Genomic DNA, 19,894 nt, shown 5'->3' with positions numbered 1-19,894 from the left:
AGCTAATACACCGTCCTCTTAACAGAGACCATATCGCTGGTTTTTTGTCCATTTAAATACCCTTGCACAGGGTATTTAAATATCGGTGAAAAGTTTGCAACGCCCCATTTTCGACTTCATAAAGTATTAATTGCATTGAAGATTCAATTAACTGATGGATTTATTAAAGCCCGTAATGAAAAAATGTTATTTGAAGATTGCATGAGAAGGGGTTAGGCTGCTGGCACCGTTCTATTTCGACGCTTTAACGATTGTTTTTTATATTGTCGATATAACGGCGCTCTTTCCGTACTAAATCGCTCTATTGGGAAATTTCCCCTTTCGATAACTTTTCTCACTCTTTGTTAAACTTCTAACTTTTTGATAATCTGGCGCCACCTGTTGGTTTCATACAGTACCAACGAATGTTTTTACATGTTTAACAGAGGGTGTGCAAAAATGGGAGTGAGAAGATAACAGTGTCAAGAAAATATCGTTAGAGACGGAAACACCGTTATGACCTATATTTTGAAAACATCGATGACATCGATGTTGGCATCGGTATTTACCCACCTCTAGCGGTAAATTTGCGTGCATGTGGTGGGTTACTATTTTGTAGTGAAATGTTAGCGAAACGGCGAGCTAACAGAAAAAGTTAGCGAAACGTCCAACTAACAGCGAAATGTTAGCGAAACGTCGAACCAACAATGGGAAGTTAGCAGTGACAAAGAATATCGTTAGATATGGACAAACATCGATTGCCCTGCCAAATATCGATGATATCGGCATCGGTTTCGGCACTGTCATCGACGCTTCGCCATCTCTAATTTCTCTCTCTCTTTCTCTTTTCTGCGACCACGTTTCCGATTCGACGTCAAAATGAACGCGACCCTGCCGATTTCCAAGAAACGCAAGGTAAATGGGTGAAAATGGCCCAGGAATACCCCCGGGACACAGTCCTGATGCAGCCCGTTCGTTGTTTTGCCAGGGTTTTGTGAAAAAGGGGCCAGAAAGTGCTAAAACCCTAAAAGTTCGGTGATAACCTCAAAGCGGATGGGCGTCCCAATCATTTTGGCAGCCAGCAACGCGTTTTGAAACAATAACAAGAACGAGGCGATATATGGTTTTGGAATCCGTGGTAACATTTGTCCTTGTTCTGTCCCACAGTTCGTCTCCGATGGCATCTTCAAGGCCGAGCTCAACGAGTTCTTGACTCGCGAACTGGCCGAGGATGGCTACTCCGGCGTGGAGGTGCGTGTGACCCCATCCCGCACTGAGATCATCATCATGGCCACCAAGACCCAGCAGGTGCTCGGCGAGAAGGGCCGTCGCATCCGGGAGCTGACCGCCATGGTCCAGAAGCGCTTCAACTTCGAGACCGGCCGCATCGAGCTGTACGCCGAGAAGGTGGCCACTCGCGGCCTGTGCGCCATTGCCCAGGCCGAGTCGCTGAGGTACAAGCTCACCGGAGGACTGGCCGTCCGCCGTGCTTGCTACGGCGTGCTCCGATTCATCATGGAGTCGGGCGCCAAGGGCTGCGAGGTCGTCGTGTCCGGCAAGCTGCGTGGTCAGCGTGCCAAGTCCATGAAGTTCGTCGATGGCCTGATGATCCACTCGGGAGATCCGTGCAACGACTACGTGGAGACCGCCACCCGTCACGTGCTCCTGCGCCAGGGAGTGCTCGGCATCAAGGTCAAGATCATGCTGCCCTACGACCCCAAGAACAAGATTGGGCCCAAGAAGCCGCTGCCCGACAACGTGTCCGTCGTGGAGCCCAAGGAGGAGAAGATCTACGAGACGCCCGAGACCGAGTACAAGATCCCGCCGCCCAGCAAGCCACTGGACGACCTGTCCGAGGCGAAAGTTTTGTAAACCTAGTTTTACTGTTCATCCAATGAGCGACTAGCTGAAGGAGTTGCCCTTAAATACAACAAAACGTCAGAAACAAAACAAAAACCCATAATTCAATAAACACAACCACTAAGTAATAACCTGGAGAAGCACCGAGTGCGAATCTCATTTGTGCAGTGCAGTGCAGAGTGCGAGGGTTGACCCAAAAGTTGCCACTGTCTAGTGTCCGATGTCCAATGTGCGAAACACATTTTCAGCAGTGAAGCCCCTAATTTCCATAATTTTCAGGCATTAGTTTGACTTATTGATTGAAACTTTTATAATTGATTTCTGTGTATCGTTCTTTTAAGATAATTTTGTGCTATTACTATTTTTGGCAAGATAAATATAGCTATATATAAAATTTTTTTTTGCGAAATTTGCCATGTTTCAATATTAATATACATGTTGTAAATTGAAAATTATTCGTTTTATACAAATTTAGGAATTTTATTGTATAGCACTTATAGAAATGATTTTCAAAACTTGCAAATTGAATGAGAAATCAGGACTACGTTTTGAAAATCATCAAAATCTGACTAAATCCTTAAGCTTTAGGAGGAAATTGCGGGTTACTTAAGCATGTTTTTGTTAACAATTGCTTTTTTAAAGGTTATTTTGAACTAATACTTTTTTTTTATATGTTCCATATAATACAAATCAAAGTATAGCTCCATTAATACTTGCCAAATTGGGGTATGTAAAATATTTTGTAAAATAAATGCATGCTGTATAAATTGAGGCATGTTCGGTTACTACAAATGTAGAAATCCGTTTTAAATTATAAGGAGATTGATCGGCTATATTCTGTATAGCGCCCATAGAAATGATTTACCAATTTGGCAAGCTTTAATGTTAATATAGGAGTATTATTTGAAATGTAACAAAATCTTTAAGCTTTTATAGGAAAACGTGGGTAACTTATGCATACATACATACATACAATTTGGTATATACCTTATATATTTTAGGAGCAACCTGGCTGAATGTAATTTTTGATAAAACTGCAAGGGTCTGTAGAGATCGGCTTGCCGAATTTAACTTCCTTGCATGTTTCACTTTGCCTCGCCGCCTTTTAATTCCATTTCTTGTGAAGCGGAAATCAGCGATTAAAACGGCTCACATTTTGTCCAGTTGCCTGCTGATTTATGAGGCTGTCCTTCGGGCAACATGAGTGTCCGGTGTGTGTCTGCGATTTTGTGGGACCGCTGATAACCCGGTCCTCTTATTTATCATGTTGATATGTTTATTCCCCAGCTGGCACAGTGACACGGCCTCGGGCAATTGCTGCGTGAAAATCAACAATCGTTCAATTTATCAACATTTGCGAGATTATAACAGCGCGCGGGAGAAAGATTTGCTTTTTTCTTTTGCACAGAGCAGAGAGTTCGTGCCCGTTTGGAGCGGTCTGAAATCGCAGCTGCAGCACACGATCCTCGAGCCTCGATCCCGATGACAAATGGCCACATGCAACACTCCTCCTCGCGCAGCAAATGGAGGTGGAGCAATTTTAGGAGGAGGAACTGGCGGCTTGTCTCGGCGGCATCACGCATCAAGTTGCGATTTGCGCCATAAATCTAAATTAGCCGGCTCGTAGGAGAGCTTCGGCGCGGTTCCTGGTCGGCAATGCGGCAGGCTCCTCCACTTGCCCCAATCAATTAGGTGCACATAAAAGCAGACGAAACAAATTTCCAGGCCATCTGCTGCGACTGTGAGAAATTTTTCCTAGTCGCAATTGTTCTGGCCATTGTTGTTATTGCGAGATGGCGCGTTGTTGCGGTTCATTTCAACGCTGGCATAAATCATAAAGAACCTTTTAAACACGACTTTGAACGTATGATTTCAACACAATTTGTAAATAAATTAGATCGTGATTATGGCAACATCAATATCGCCAGCAACATCAACATCAGCAGCAGCGACAGCAGCAGCAGCAACAGGCATCCCCTCAGCAGCAACATTATTAACCGGCCAGTGTCTGGCATGTGTGGCTGCCATAGCTCTCCTACTAACTATATATTATAATGGCCTGAACAACAAAGCGAAACCAAAACAAAAACTCGACAATTGCCGTCAACAAGTCTGCAATGTCGGCAGCATTACTGGTGTTGCTAGTCCATGTTGCTGTTGTGCGCCAGAGTGCAACATGCATAATGTCTGTGGAGGCTGCGCAGGTTCATAACTCGCCTGTCAGCTGCCAGCCTGAGTTCTGACATAGCCAGCTAAATCAGGTAGGACACTGTTTTTATACACTCATTATCCATCCTAGTAATATTACTCAAGAATCCTATTCTTACTTATGTATGTTTGTAGAAATGGAAGTTTTAAATTAGTACTTACACCTCAAGAAGGTACCTTTTAAAGTTTTGTCCAGTTAAATTTTAAATAAATATTGGTTAAATTATTGCTAAAGAATTCGCGGCATTCCGAACATCATGAATTTTCTTACCCATTTTTTTTTTAATATCTTTAAATGAAAATGTCATCACTTTAAAAATGCATTCTTGCAAAAGAAATATATAAAAAAAATAACAGACTGGAAAACAGACCTTTTATTTAGGTCAAATTTAAGTTTGGTAATAAAACTTAACTATACTAAACATATGAATATAAGAAACATAAAAAATATTAATTACCCCTCAATACTTTTTGGAATGGCTAATAAAATCACAAAATCGATGGACCCCATTCCTCCAACATGCTGACAATAACAATGCATCGTAACTGTAATAGTTGCAACTATTTTTGTAAGGTTGTTCGAGCCTGACTATATTTGCTTTGATTTACCAACATTATTATGAGGTTTTGTGTCATGATTTTGCCATCATTATTTAGCATTAAGAAACGATGGCGCGTAATGTGTTTTTCATGTGAACTGCCAGGCCAGACGACATTTATCATCATCATCGTAGTCCCCATCAGATGGTGACTCCGCGTGGATGTGGATGTTGGAGTTGCGGATGGCAATTGAAGCTGGAGCTAGGGAGCTGGGGTGTAATAGCCACGTTTACCGGCCTCCTGCACGATCGTTTGGAGAGAGGCGAAGGCTTCCTTGGCCGTGGGCTCGATCTCCTTGGCGGACAAGATGAACAGGTCCTCGCTGTCCGCCGGTCCACGCAGCTCATACGAGAAGGTAATGGGTATCTTCAGGTGACCATGGGCCCAATCCTTTGACCCACCGGCCGACGGATAGATGGTCTCGTAAATGCTGCCGCTCTTGTAAACTCGACCGCTCAAGTCCCTGATCCTCTGGACAGCCAGTTGGCCTATTTCCTTCAGATCCTGGTAGTTGTCCACGCGTTCGGCGCTGTGTCCATAGGGAAACATGATCATCTGCGAGTAGCTGTGCAGCGCAATAAAGGTACGTATGCGATCGGTTTGAACGTGCTGCTCGAGGAACCGCACCATCCTTTGGGTTTCCAGCTCGCTGCCAGTCGAGGGTCCCGAGTAGTCGTAGCGACAGGGATCTCCACTGGCGCCCGTCACGTTCCAGTGAAAGGGGAAGTTCCGGTTGAGATCCACACCACGGCAGATGCCGAAGAGAGCCCGGTTCTTGCGCCACATGCGGTCGCCCTGGAAGGTGTAGCGATATCCATCGGGGTTTACGGTGGGAAAAATCAACCAGTTTTGAGAGCGGGCCAGAGCTTGAACTGCCGGATCTTCGGAGTTCAGCAGCTGGTCGATGAAATACGTTGCAGTGGCCGGAGCAATCCATTCGCGAGCATGGATGCCACTCTCCACAAAGACACTGGTCAGATTCTCCTTTCCAAATGCGATCCTCACACCCTTGATGGGCAATCCCTGGGTGCTGGCACCCAGATCCACCATTTCAACCACATCGGGCCTCTTCTTGGCCAGACTCTCCAGCCAAGCGTAGATGCCCTCCAGCGGATGATAACGCTGCCAGTCGAATTGGTCGGGTGTTGTTCCCGCAGGAGCCACCTCGCGATAGTTGGCATCGATCAAGGACTGGAAATTGTGGTTCAACACCCGGTGGGTCACGTTGTAGCTGTGCACCAGGTCATCGAAGTCGGCCACCTTGGCAGCCGTAACCATAATGGTAAGTTTTTGACCCACCGCTCGGGCATGACCCATAAAAGAGCACGAGTCGCTGGCCAATTCCAGGGCCTGAAAGATCCGGACGTGCTCCTCACTGGCCAGTTCCACTTGGTAGATGCGAGTGTGATCGTAGCGGGCTTGGACAGACGCTGGAACTGCAGCTGGCCTCAACTCCTCATCCAGGGCGCACTGATCCGCCTTGGTGCAGAAACTAGCTGCCTTGGACTCCTGGAGTTTGGCCAAAACAGCGAGGACGAGAATCAGCAGGAGCGGCTTGGGAATCCATCGTCGTAACATCTTTAGTCGCGCACAGTCGAAATCTATTTAAATTTTTTCCATTTTCCTTTGTCTTACAGGGGAGGATGACAAAAACACAGAAGCCAATGATGATAACGAAAAGTATGAAGCTAAAAAGCCGACCGACGGATACTCTGGAATGAATGTTAAGTCAAATAAAACAGGTGAATATTTCAATCAAACCCATTGCTTATTAAAGAAAAATAACAACAAACTAATAAAATTTATAAGTAAATAATTTAATGAGAAAAATTTGATTTTAAGTAAAGATGACCCAGGCAATATAACTTTCAAAGGATTAGTCTTCTTAAAAAAGTATTAGGCTTATTATAAATAAAAAAGTTAAAAGCGTTTATAAAACTTATTTAGTTTAATCCTTTCATAAATTGTTTATGGACTAATGCCAGCAGTATAAACTTTTTAAGGAGACCTACTCAAAGGCTATCAAATAATACGTTGAACTTGATATTGTGACATCGTCAGTAAATCTCCCATATATGTATGTACGTGCACATGATAAGCTTCTCATCGAGCTTTCATTTCTCAATTCATCTCTGTTCTGAGCCGATCTGCCTGATCTCCTGATCCCCTTCTCCATGCCGGCGGGCAATCGAAGTCAACGATTTATGAGCACCTTTCATAACACTTCATTAGTAACATTTTTGGTAGAATTTATGGCGCAATTGCAATAGAAAAACGTTTAACGAGCTTGTTCTCGAGCGGGGAGAACGCGGAGCGGACCAAATTTGGTCGGGCAATTGCCTCGACGGCAACAAGTGGATGGCGCAACATGAGTCCAAGTCCCAAGTCCAGTGCCGTTTGCCATGTTTCCATGTTACCAAGCTACCACCGAGTTACCATGTCGCCGAGTTGCGTCTTCGTTTCAACTTTGTTGCCAGCTCGGGAACCAATTAAACTCAATGTGTTCAAATATTTGGCGCTGCTAATGGAGCTTAAATGGTAATGTGGTCCAAGGTTTCAGATCATCTTCGGAGTCTGTATTACTATATTTCTAAACCAAAAAATATGGGGGCTCATTGCGAAAACTTTGGAACGGTGAACAATCTTAAACATTTCCAAAAGTTTTCCTCAAAATATTGGTTAAATCAAATTTATAATGCTTCAAGCCTTTAAGACATGCATTTGTTTTAAATTTAATAATATTCTTTGAGAGCATTTTTTACGTTTTAATAGCAATATATAATAATATATATATATATTTTAATTACTATTTTTATGTAGAAGTTTTCTCACTCAATATACAACTGCATAACATGGTGTTATGCAACTGGCATTGCTACTCCACCATCGCAATCCATCCATCCATTCCGTTCATATACGAAAATTCATCTCTCTTAATTGACTTAACGTGACTTGGACTTGAGAAAAACCAATTACAAAGCCACATTAATATCTGGCAACAATTTGCTGCTTTTTAAGCAACACAATTTTGTGCCTGGCATGCAACCGAAATTTTAATTAAGAAAATCTTTTCAGGATTGGGGGTGCAGGTTGTTTCGGCGTGGGCGGCTTATGCACAAAATAATCTTATCAAACATTTTGGCAATTAACTCGACAGAGTGACAGCGGGGCTATTGAGGGAGGGGGGAAATAGAGCCGCAAACAGAAGCGGCGGATTGGCCAGTTGACCAAAAAAGCATTTTAATTTCTTAATTTACCAGAAACTATAAATCATGGCCTTAGGTGTTTTGGCCATATAATGTAAGCCACCTTGCAGTGGCATTCGCATTCGCACCATTTTCCACCATTTCGCAGTCGCTATGGAAATGCCTTCTATCTTTTCCTCTGTCACTCTATACACTTCAAAAATTAAAGCCTAAACTAACACTGAAAAATATGTGAGATCTTTACTAACATTTGATCTTATGAATATAAAAAAAGAAAAACATTATAGTTGGCAATAAATTATTTATGAAATTCGGAAATAAGCTGAAATTTAAGATCTAGAGATAGGAAATTTTTCTGTAGACTTAAAATAATGTACAAGCTGATGAAGTTTGCTTTAAATTCTGGACATTTAAAGACTTCGATTCTTGAGATAAGACAGTAAAAGAAAACAATAATTTATTATACTATGTAATACCTAAGAAATACTGAAAGAAAGGTGTTTCGATTTCACTCAATGTTTTCAAAAATGAAGTGCCAGTTATTTCACGATCCAAAATCCATTTTGGATCCATTTGGATCGCCATTCGACATCCTTTGATTTTTCGGTGTACCTCTCATGGAAGCTGGGGTGTTGTAAAAATACCAAAAATACCTGGCAGCCGCGTTGGTCACGTCTTGGCCGCCTGTCTGGACCAGCGGCTTCATTAGGTGATGCTTGTACATATTAATTAAAATGTGTATCCCGCAGATACACTCGTATAAGTGCACAGGCGAGTGCCGTAGATGGCGGGCCACTAAATCATCTCCCTGACTATTGCGACTATTTGCACTGCTTTCGCATATGGAAATCGTTGCAACACGCCGAGTTTTCCAACTGACCGCTATGTTTGCGTTAATTGGCAACACTTTCTTGGGGCTGGGCAGCCAAAAGAATGAAGCCAATTCAAATTGAACAATTACAATTACGGAAAAATCTTAGTTGGCTTGCAATGCCGCTTTTTTTTTGGCCACATAAATCAAGGAAACGTCAGAAATTTGCCATGACTTGTCGCGCGTCTGGGCTTTGGCCGCCAAATTAATGCAATTTTGTGTAAATTACTCATTAAAAACGAAATAAATTTCCAGTGGAAGGCATAAATCACGCCTTATAGAGCGGTACAAGCCACACACAAGCGGCAAAAGGCAAACAGCACACAGCAAACAAAAAGCAAAAAACGAGCAGAAACCTCAGCGAAACAAAAGTCTCGATTACCCCGGCCAGGTTGTAAATGAAATTTTCATTTTGCCAGGTAATCGACGGGGTGCGATGGGGGGAAAACTCCAATTAGATATTTTATTGCTAATGTGAGCTTGTCAGATCGCCCGGGCCAGGCCTGGCCAACTGGAGTGTCCAGCTCGGCTGTCCAATGTGTTCGCCGCCTGTCTACATCAATTAAAAGCGCATTTGACAATGATATTTATACTTGGGCTCGGTCTTCGGATTCGGGCTCCAAGTTCGGTAATTATAGATCAACTGCTCAACTGCTCAACTGCTCTGGCCCAGCGGAAAAGTGTGCTCCCTTGAAATATATGTTACATACATTGGTTGCCAACGACTGGAATGATTGGGCAAATGGCCCGGTGTTGTGTGTGTTTTTGGGCCGACTCAACATTGTTACTCTAACAGCCAGTCAGTACGCCAGCAAATTATCAGCGGCCCAAAACAAATGTAAAAATGTTTGAATTCGTAACAAACATACTCTGTGGCCATATATGTGTGCTACCAAACTAAAGACGTGGCTCGCTTGCCAGTGTTTTAATTGTGAAATGCCGTGCAATAAATTGCAAGATGACCAAAAACCGAACCGGTGCACTATGGCAAAAATCGTAGATAAAAGCTTTAAATTTTACCTCGTTATTAATTAATAGCGCCCTAACTGGTTTGTTTCGATTTATTGGCAAAACGGCATTTGAGAAAAAGTTTCATCAATTGGAACACGAAAAAATAAAATTTATTTATTAGCAAACAATTAAAAGATACCTTACTAACATTACATTGGAAAACCAATGTTAATTTGGAAAAACATATATCAAAATGTTATTTCGGGGATTGTGTATTTTTCTTCAAAATAATGATTAATTTATGTCAACAAATTTCGGTCTTTTAGCCATAGTTAAGATTGTAACCTTTAGTGTATACTTTTTTGCAACCCAGAAACACAAAAAATTAATAATTTGTGTAAAAAAAATAGGTTTTTACCCATAGTAAAGCGGCCAGAGCGAGCCCAATATCCTGAGTGTAACTGCAATTCAATTACAGCTCAATTTCATGGCAGCAGCAGAGAGCCATGGCCATTTAGAGAGCACGGCGACAATTTGTTTATGGAACCGCCGCGGACTTTAAATGGTCCGGTGCATAAATCACTCGCTCTCGGCTCCGATCAACCCCGATTGTCAATTGGCAATACATATCGCCTGTAATTGGGAAGGTGGAACTGGGCCCAAGACATCACCCACCAGCAACATGTTGCTGCTCCTCTTCTGCAACCAGTTCACAGCAATTTCTCATGGCAAAACAATTTGTATGGCTCTCTGATCCATTTGCAATTAAACTGGCGTGTTGCCCTCAGGGCAGCAGCAATATCAGCCAACATGCCGCAGAGTTGCTAACTGTTGCCACTTAATTTCTTAATTCCCCATTGCGTGTTGTATCTAGTACTAATGACATTAGTTGCCAGTGTAGACTGGCAACATAGTTAATGCTCTATAGGGATCGATTCTATTGCAACTGGCTGTGAGTTTTCAGCAAAGTTTGTATTATCCTTGGGCCTGGCAACTGGCAGCAACAAGTGGCACATTGCATGCCTGCAACTCGCTTGCAACACACCAGCAACTCTAGCTATGAGCAACTCTAGCCACTCATAAATGTGACCAACACAAGGCAAACGCAAAACGACTTCCTGCTCCTCTAACATGTCATGGCGAGCCAACAAACATGCAACAACAGCACACATGTTGCTGCTGTACACTTCAAAAAATTAACGATCAAACAGGGAAATTGTATGTGCAAATTCCAATGTTCATATGATTTGATTTTAATGATGAATAAAATCGTACTCTTACTCGCTTTTTAAAATTTTAATAATTTGGAAAATTTTTATATTTAGACAAATTGCTTATTTATGCTGGTTATTTATTTATTTTTTTGTTTAGTCTACTTATAAAATAAGAAATATAAACTTGAACTTTAACGCTTATTTAAGCTATAAAACTATTAAAAATGAGTTGTTCAAACAAAATCCAAATTTGGGGCACTAGGAAATATTTTATTAAAACTGTTAGTATTTTCTTGCAATTCAAAAATTTAACTTTGAAGGGTGGATTTTTTCTGAGTGTAGCACCATATTTCATGCACGCAGGCGCCTCTTCAAAAAGTCGGTTGCTGCTGTTGCTGCGGCCTCTTCAGTCAATAAAAATCTCTGGCAAAAATGTTGCCTACGAAAATTCAACAACCAACCGCATGCCAACATGATTTTTTCTTGCTTTTTCATTATTGTATTGCGACATTTTTGCGTTCGTTGCTGCTGCTCTGCAAAATCAAAGCACGCCAGTAGCAATAGCAACAGCAACGGCTGCATCGAAAAATGTGTGCGCGATAAATTTATGTTGGCAACATCAAATCGACGTAAATTACGCGACGCCTGGTTACCAGGCTGCCAGTTAGCCAGGCGGCGCTTTGGCTGTTAAATTCTTGGCTCGGAGGGGGCAGACCAATCGGCAATCGTGGCCGAGACTGGGGCAGATGCTGCTCGAGAGAGCAAAGACGGAGTGACTCTAGCAACACATTAATTCACGCGTACTTAACACGACCAACGCACTGTGGGCAGAATGCCTTCTTTTTTGGCAAAAAAGCTCCAAAAAATTTGGTGTAAAATTCAATTTCGAAACAATGACTAAAAAAAAAAGCCTAGTCCTAGCCTAAGCCTAAAAGCCTAAGTCCTAGTTAAAATCCTTATTAAAAGCCCAACTAAACGCCTTAGCTAAGTGCCTAGTCTAATGCCTAGCTAAAATCATAGCTAGGTGCCTATTTAAAAGTCTAGCTAAAAGTCTAGTTAAGGGACTAGCTATATAGCTAGTTAAAAGACTAGCTAAGAGTCTAACATAAAGACAAAAAAAATATATACTATTTCTAGAATAATGAGTTTCGTACGAACTTTTCACTATTAAGCTTGAGATTTTCAAATTTTCAACATAGAACGTTATATATTTGCCCATAGTGCACCGTGGCCATTCAGGTTGCTGCTGTTGCTGGTTGTCATCCCATCTGTAATACAAACGCATGCCTTGTTTGGGGGCGAGGGGTGTGGATGCTGCCGGAAAATTGCTGTTTGTAATTGATTTAAATACGTTGACGTTGCGTGGCAAATAACTCAGGACCGCTGCTCGAGTCGAGTTGATTATATGGCCCGGACATGGCTGCTTAATTGTTGCCACATTCCCAGATCTTTACCAAATTGCTAGCGCTTGATGCCAAGGCAATGCTGTGTGACTATGGCAGCCAATTGGCTTTATCATTATCCGCTGGCTGGCGTGAAAGCAAACAACGGAGGAACAACAGTCGCCAATTATCGTTTTGATTAATGCTCGCTGCCAAAATGGATTTTCATAAGCGCTTTTCACCATTTCTTCCCATCAATTATCATAAATACAAACAAATTTGCAATAAACTGCACAGCACGCAGTGGTGAAGGCAATTTTCCAGCCGGGTTAAAGGCAAAAAGCCATTCAGGCACAACTGCAACAGCATCACAGTACAGACAGTAACACCTCCGGTCAACAACTTCAATTACAATCACGTCAACATCATTTTCAACGCAACGAGATATATTTCTATTAGCCGAATTAATGTCAGCATAATTAATCACATCCAATAATGTTCAGCGGGCAGCAACAACAGCAGCAACAGGCACACCGGCAACATCCTCAGGGTCAACAGTTCGAGTTGCACCTTTCCAACGATTCCCGCGAGACCTTCACACTTTTGTTTATTGGCCACATTGCGTAGGTTGTAGCCATGGGCATTTTATAAGGCTTGGAACGAGAGGATCAGCGTAAAACTCTCTGGAGGCAACCGAGCTAATGCAATTTGATTGTTGGCCTGGTGTTTCGCCTGACCAAGACGAATTTCTTACCCAGATGATAACGCTGGCGGATTCATAATTGCAATGACAGGGAAAGAAAAAATCTTGGGAAATTGCTGTAACCAACGTAAAACTTTTAAAGGTGGTCGAAGCCAGCAATTCGTATTGATATGCTTTGCGACGGCCAATAGGGACATTGAAATATTAAGAAAATATTGTTATGCGAAACAACATGATTTATTAAAAAATAATACCAGTCTAGTGCCAGATTAATCTGTTTATCTAAGTTTGAAAACTGACAAGAAATTTTCTTCATTACATTTTATTTTTTGATAACTGATTTTAAATTTCATTTTTCTTATGATAATGATTATAATATAATCACTATAAATTTAAATAAGAAATTCCTTTCAAGATAACGTTGTCCATTACAAGTAAGTTTCCTTGTCTTTATTCAAGTCAAGAAGCCTTGAGGTTTTTTCCTATCCTTCAAGATCTTTATAGCCACTCCATAATTTGTCTCCAGCTGTTTAAAGGCGTTTCCCAGTCAGATTCTGGATCACGGTTTTATTTTTGTTAAGTTTCTTGATTTATTTGGCATAATTTTTTTATTGGCAGTTTCAACACGTTGATGGCTATCAATTTGCACAAATTAAAAATTAATTGCAAATTTATGGCTTTTAATTTACTTATCGTTTGATTTATGCCCAACCATTGCCGCCGAAATACTTTATATGATTTAAAGCTCAGTCGGCCAGTGCGCAGATTTGTTTTTGATTTTATTTCATTTTTTCGGTGGTCCAGTTGGCTGCACTTAGAATAGTTGAGAGGCAAGCAATTTAGCTGGATTTAATTGCAAGCATTTTACATTTTTATTTTGTGTGTTTGAGAGCTGATAAAAAAAGCCGTCCAACTTGAGCTCGATTAGACCAAGCGGAAGTTGCTCGTCAACGTCACATTAGAGCCAAAGGCTTTAAGACCAAAACTAAATAAAAAACAAAAACACTGCAAATGCAAATGCAATTTGCAAATTTTACTTGCATTTTTCTAACAATATTCCAATTTATACGAGCGCCGCGGCCTGGAATTATTCAAAGGTAAAACGATAAAAGGCAATCGACTGGCAAGACAACGACTGGCCAATTGTTTTGGGCCAGGCCCACTGGACCATTGCCACCAGCAACCAGCCAAACAGCAGCAGATGGAAAAATGCAACAATAAATCTCATTTTATGCAGAGCGCGGAGCGAACGGCCCTTTTATAGGTAACGCTAATGTGGCCCAAAATTGAACTTGACATTTGAATGCCCAATTAACCATGACGTCGACCAGAGCCCAGGGTCCTGGACATGTCCGCGTTAGCAATGCCAATGGCCAGACCACAGTAGCTTCCATTTTCAGGTCAAGTTTTCGGGCATTCCGATGCGTTTTGCTGTGGTCCGTTTTATTGGAGCAATTCGGGCTATGTGGTGTGCTCGAGGTGCCTCGGGGTCCTCCTCCAGCTTCCTGCTAATTAACCCACTTTCTTAGGCCTCCCGACCTTTTTTTGCTCTGCCCCCAGACTGGCTCTTTTATCTCAGCCATTCGAATCGCTGCGGTAAAAATTTGCCTGTCATAAAATACCTTTGGAACTGGCCAAAGCTCAAATATGTCAAAAACACTCTACTTGTAGCTACTATTTTTTTACATTCAGTTTGTTGTTAGTTTTACTGTTACCTAAGATTTAAATTTGGCTTCGCAGTATGCATTAAGACTTTTATAAACAACATTTATTTATACATATTATACTAACTACAAGACATTTTAAAATTAAAAAGTGTTTCTTATTTACTGTTCTATATTTTTGTTGTGTATAATTTCAAAATGTTTTCAGGGATATCGTTATAGAAAATTACTACAAATTTTAAGTTTCATATGTAAAATTATTTAAAAATATGCTACCCTAATAATTTATTGGTTAGTTGAATAACATAAAATTGCTATATTTTATTTGAAAAGATTTATACACAGATCTATATATATAATTTTTTGCAAAAACAAAGGGTATTTCGGGAATCAATAACCTATTTGACTGAGTTATTTTACTATTTCGATGTGAGAGCAATTCTCACGCGGCGGCAGCTAGCCAGTTCACGCAGAGGCTGTTTTTCGGCCGGTCTTGGCCTGGTCTGGCTGGGGATGATTATAAAATTGCGATAAATATTTATACCGCTCTTAGATTTATGGTGATTCATATCACCAGCCGGCAGAGCGGAGTCATCGTTGGCATCGGCTAACAGGTAACGTTCATAAACATTTTTATTAGCAATAATTGCACAATTTTCCATGTGGTTCATTTGCGTGCGCGAGTAGAAAAGTGGAAAAAAAACAGCTGGGTAAGCCGACTGTCATCAATCATGGAGTGGCGATAAGCCTACTTTCTGGCCTTGGCAGCCCCAAGGGTCACTCTCAAATGACCATAATTTCCATGTGTCGGAAAGGAGTGCTGAAAAAAGTCAAATGCCACATTTAAACAATTCTAATTATGTGCAATCAATTCGCTTAAAGGTTTTAGCCTGATTTTCTGTGCAAATTGTCATGGCCGCAAGCCACCGCACACCAAAGTTAACTGTATTTATTAATAATTTATATTATTTGTTTATAGAAGGCCAACACTCCAGCGAAGGCCGATGCTGCTCACTTAGCTAATGCTGTGCCATAATTTAATGGCCGATTTGCTTTCAATTCAGAACCCTAAGGAAAAACTATTTGCTAGCATTGAAATAATTAAATGTTTTGATAATTTATTTGGCATTTGCAATAATAATTTACTTCGGAAATAAATTATTTTCAAAAAAAACATCTTACAGAGTTGCTGGACACAGTTCTGTAAAAAGTAATAGTTGTGTGCCTATATAAAATGCCTAAAAAAATACTTTAAGTAATCGAGATAAAGCTAAACTATTCAATAAATTTTTTTTAGTTACGTATGTAGTAGAATGTTACATTAACATCCTTTTTAAAATTCAAAATGAAATCGTTTCTAAATAAAGAATCATATATGAAAAGCTCTTCAATTATTATTTATTTTAAAAAATGGCCTTACAATTGTTTTCTGTTTTAATTTGAATGCAACTGTTTTCTTGGCCACAGCTGTTAATAAATAAACTATACAAACAAAAGTGCTCTACATTTTGTAGTCGCCTTACAAGTAAAAAAGTCAACTACATTTTTATGTGTAATTGGGTGCCAGTGCAACCCAAATTTCTGGGGTGACTGCTAAGTGTTTTGTCTTGTAATTTACAAATGCAAAATAGCCGAATGTGACAAAATGCATTCGCCTGACAATTTATCGTGTAGCCTGCTTCCCTGGCGATTGGGTGAGGTGCTGGATCTGGTAGCCCCAGCTTTCCCCCCAAAATCCTCCCGCTCCCTGAATCTCCTGGAGCCGAAAAACTAGTTTACGCATTTTGCGTGTGCTCAGGCTTTGATAGGCGATGTGGATTTATATTTATGGGCCTAGTCGGGCGTGGCCTTGATCTAGAATTTCATTTGTGCCGGCCGAGCGTTTTTCCGATGTTTTCATTTTCATTTCAGCGCCGAACAACGCGGCGTATGTGTGATGTGCGCGATCTCGGGCGATCTCAGGTGAGTTAAGGTGATGTTTTCGTGTTCGCCGTTTGCACCGCGCACTTGCGTAATCACATATCGGGGTGCTAAGTACCGGTTTAAACGCCGGCCCAGACCAGTTAGCTAGTTTTTATATTTTATGCATCTGAACTGAAGCGCAGTGGAAACGCGTGCGATATTTTACTCATTTTTCCACGCTACGTTTCTGTATATCTTTCTGCACTTGTAATTTATTGAGAAATTTAATTGAATTCGCATGCTCGCCAACCGGTCGCTTGATTTTTGTCCACCCGATTACACATTGAGCAATTGCTCGATCACATACGTTTTCCCAACGCTAATCAGACTTTTAGCACACAGTTGGTGTAAAAACCATTCTTGAAAACAATACATCAAGTGTTTTTATGATAGTACACTTTAAAAAAATCCAGTGTGCAAAAAATACTTGTTTCTTATTTGAAGGAAAAAAATAAAAATATTTTTTTCTTAATCAGTAATTACTAAAGTCAAATTTATTATATTTGTAATTTTTTGGATAGCAGTCTTTACCGGTTTCTTTCTCCTATTAAGACGGAAGTGAAATAATAACTAGTAAAAACAATAATAATTGTTCTAAGTGCACTTTCTTTGGCTTGTGCTATAAAATAAAGAAGCTCATATTATTTTTGATTCATTCACTTCAATTCAATAGTAGCATGTTCCACCTGCGCTTAAATTTTCTTTTTATTCTATGCCTGGCAGCTGTGATCCTAGCTGACGACATGGACTCGGATTCCTTACAGGATCAGTATGAAAGGGAGCAGTACAAAATACGCAAAAGTATAAATCTTTTAAGACTTGTTTTTAAAATAAATTAACCGGCAATGTTGGTATTCGGCAGATGTTTGCATCCAAAATCCTGAGTATGGAAAGTGCGAAGGACGCCGTCGCCTGTGGTACTACGACTTGAGTAAGGCCAAGTGCCAAACTTTTATTTATTCCAATTGTGGTGGAAATGGCAACCTTTTCTTTACCCGAGAATCATGCCAGGAATTCTGCGGTAAATACAACTGGAAGAAGAATCGCAAGGGAGGACGTCCACGTATGGCTGTTTCAAGAAGTAAAATTTGAGTGCGTAAAACATTTTTAACAAGTAAGTAAATAAAAGACTAAGACAAAATGTTTGTTATACTTATTACTTAAAAGATTATTGCCTTGCAACTTAAATTATCTGAACGCACTAAAACACATTTTCATTAGCCAAAAAAGTGTTTGAGTACTGCGACAAATAATTAACTTGATTTTAGTAAACTTTTTTGTGTTGTAATTGCGATAGATGCACGTGCTTGTAGCATTTGTTTTCTCCAACTGCGCCGACAATGAAAATCTAATCTTCACCAAGGAAAAGTACGAGAGAGCTTGCAGTCCAATTAATCTTCGATTTGTATTTAAAAAAAAAAATAAATTAAAAAAAAAAAACTGAGACGGTTAATAACTTTAATAGGAATAAAAGTTGTTTCTACTTTATAAAACATACAAATAAATAATATTTTGTACTTTATCAAAAAGATTTTTGGTGTCTTGCCTTTTTAATTATTTTTATTTTATTTGCAAGTGTTCATGACTTATTTACTTGCAAATAAATAATAAATTTCCTATTTAATGAAAAATAATTCCCAAAAGTTATTGCCTCTTAGCTGCTTAATTTAAGTTTGCGAGAAAAACACATTTTCATTAAAATTTTCATGAACAAGACACACGAATATAAATACTCAAAACAATTGTAGGCAAAGTTTATTAAATATTCTGAGTTGAAGTAGTAAATATGATCTTGCTTTCCATTTTTCTGGGTCTTTTGACCTGCTTTGTGACTATAGTTCAGTCTAACGATTCAAGAAACCGTAAGTTATTGTTTAGTCATATAAAACAGGGTACATTTTGTAAGTTAACATGGAATTTATTCAATATTATTGTTTATAAATTTTAATTATTTAGCCAATTGTTACATGGTTTTTGATTCTGGACCATGCTCACGATATAGAATAGTGTGGGCCTTCTCGCAATACGATGATGAGTGCGTGCAGGTCCTCTACTCTGGATGTGGAGGAAATAGAAACCGATTTTCCACCAAGGCTCAATGCGAACATTTTTGCGCGCTTCAATGAAAATAAATCAGTAAAACATATTTAAAGTCAGTTTGGTCCAAATAACTTTCCGAAATATTTATTTACACTTAAACTCAAAATAGTTATACAAAATAATGTTTTTAAGTGATTTATTTTTTGTATTTCATTTAGATAAATATCAATTTTTGTATAGCTTAAATGTTCGCAATTAAAGCGCTTTCGATTTGACCAAGTTTTGTTGGCGTCTGGCGATTTTTTTGGTACAACTCGTAGCCGGCGCTCAGGAATAAAAGATGACCAGAACAAGCAGTGGAAAGCTTTTCTCCATTTAAAGTGCCAAACACACACTCCCACAGGGGCGGAACGTGACATTTATCAAGGGCTGGGCAAATATTCGTTGCTTGCTGGCAATTAAATCAGGCCAACAGCATTTGGCAGTAGCGAAATGAAAGCTCGCCGGAAAAGATTGCTCGTCGGGTACCTTTTTTTTACAACTTTTCTCTGGGCTTTATTGTGCGCCGTTAGAGGCATAAATCACCGATGAGGGGGCAAAATGTGCAAGTTTACAGGTTGACTCGTCGCTCGTACGCAAAAAGCACATTACCAGAATGGCAATCGCAATCGCAACTGCAAAGGCAATGCCAATGCCAATGGCCAATAGCGAAATCAAAGAATAAAGTCACGCAATTTCAATTACAAATAAACGCACCGACGGAGAAATGGCCAATGGGGGGATCCTGATGCTGACTACACACATATCCGTGGCCATAGCTTAAGCAATAATAATAATAATAATGAAATTGTGATAAGCTGCGCGCCACAAATTGCACGCGAGTGAGACGGAGAGACAATAATTTAAACCGTTAAGCGCAAGATGAGGCATCAAATGCAGCCGCCCAGAGATGGAAACGTGACACGACTGCGGATAGATATAATCGGTTTTAAGATATATTGGTTTCAAAATATATTGATTTGTTAAACTTCATTAAATAATTTTTCAGTTTTTAAGTTGTTAAAATACAAAATTCGCTTTTGTCTCTCTCCTGGCAGGGTAAAGTTTAATAAAGAAAACACTTTTAAATTTTTAAGATAGTTTAAGTTGAAAACCTCAGTTATAAAATATTTGTTCCTGACATTTTCACGACGCACCTCTTTGAAGTCCGATGTGAGGCTTACGTTCAAACCGTCGTCATTCTGACTGGCTTGA

At 40.1% G+C, this 19,894-nt stretch overlaps 3 protein-coding genes and 1 long non-coding RNA gene across 5 annotated transcripts; 3 read left to right on the top strand and 1 right to left on the bottom strand.

Moving 5' to 3' along the window:
- Positions 1-773: 773 nt before the first annotated feature.
- LOC108147242 (40S ribosomal protein S3) lies at positions 774-1,976 on the top strand. Its single transcript, XM_017273640.1, has 2 exons — positions 774-894; positions 1,147-1,976. Exons 1-2 carry the CDS (start codon positions 859-861, stop codon positions 1,849-1,851), a joined length of 741 nt encoding a protein of 246 aa, XP_017129129.1. The 5' UTR covers positions 774-858; the 3' UTR covers positions 1,852-1,976.
- A 2,633-nt stretch (positions 1,977-4,609) lies between these two features.
- Positions 4,610-6,252, bottom strand: LOC108147077 (zinc carboxypeptidase; the record flags this gene model as incomplete). Its single annotated transcript, XM_017273365.2, has 1 exon — positions 4,610-6,252. A coding segment is annotated over one exon (1,404 nt), but the record flags the coding sequence as incomplete, so codon positions are not given.
- Positions 6,170-18,107, top strand: LOC108147243 (kunitz-type serine protease inhibitor 2). Of its 2 annotated transcripts, XM_041709267.1 has the most exons (4): positions 6,170-6,389; positions 17,324-17,401; positions 17,463-17,714; positions 17,898-18,107. In XM_041709267.1, the coding sequence occupies exons 1-3, from the start codon at positions 6,365-6,367 to the stop codon at positions 17,690-17,692; spliced, it is 333 nt and encodes a 110-aa protein (XP_041565201.1). In that variant the 5' UTR covers positions 6,170-6,364; the 3' UTR covers positions 17,693-17,714; positions 17,898-18,107. The 2 variants fall into 2 exon arrangements, with proteins under 2 accessions (XP_041565201.1, XP_017129130.1); XM_017273641.2 differs by lacking the exon at positions 6,170-6,389 and having other exon boundaries at positions 17,264-17,401; positions 17,898-18,104.
- A 198-nt stretch (positions 18,108-18,305) lies between these two features.
- Positions 18,306-19,712, top strand: LOC108147146. The gene is made up of 2 exons (XR_001774514.2): positions 18,306-18,462; positions 18,557-19,712. It is a non-coding gene; the product is annotated as an uncharacterized LOC108147146 (long non-coding RNA).
- Positions 19,713-19,894: the final 182 nt, after the last annotated feature.

The sequence above is a fragment of the Drosophila elegans genome, unplaced genomic scaffold (assembly GCF_018152505.1).
Source record: "Drosophila elegans isolate 14027-0461.03 unplaced genomic scaffold, ASM1815250v1 contig_476, whole genome shotgun sequence".
Classification (NCBI taxonomy): domain Eukaryota; kingdom Metazoa; phylum Arthropoda; class Insecta; order Diptera; family Drosophilidae; genus Drosophila; species Drosophila elegans.
This window is presented reverse-complemented; position numbering and strand designations above follow the sequence as displayed.

Coding starts and splice junctions, on each gene's coding strand:
- LOC108147242 (XM_017273640.1), top strand. CDS start 859: ATGAACGCGACCCTGCCGATTTCCAAGAAACGCAAG. Junction 895..1,146: donor CGATTTCCAAGAAACGCAAG/GTAAATGGGTGA, acceptor TCTGTCCCACAG/TTCGTCTCCGATGGCATCTT.
- LOC108147243 (XM_017273641.2), top strand. CDS start 17,278: ATGTTCCACCTGCGCTTAAATTTTCTTTTTATTCTATGCCTGGCAGCT. Junction 17,402..17,462: donor GCAGTACAAAATACGCAAAA/GTATAAATCTTT, acceptor GGTATTCGGCAG/ATGTTTGCATCCAAAATCCT.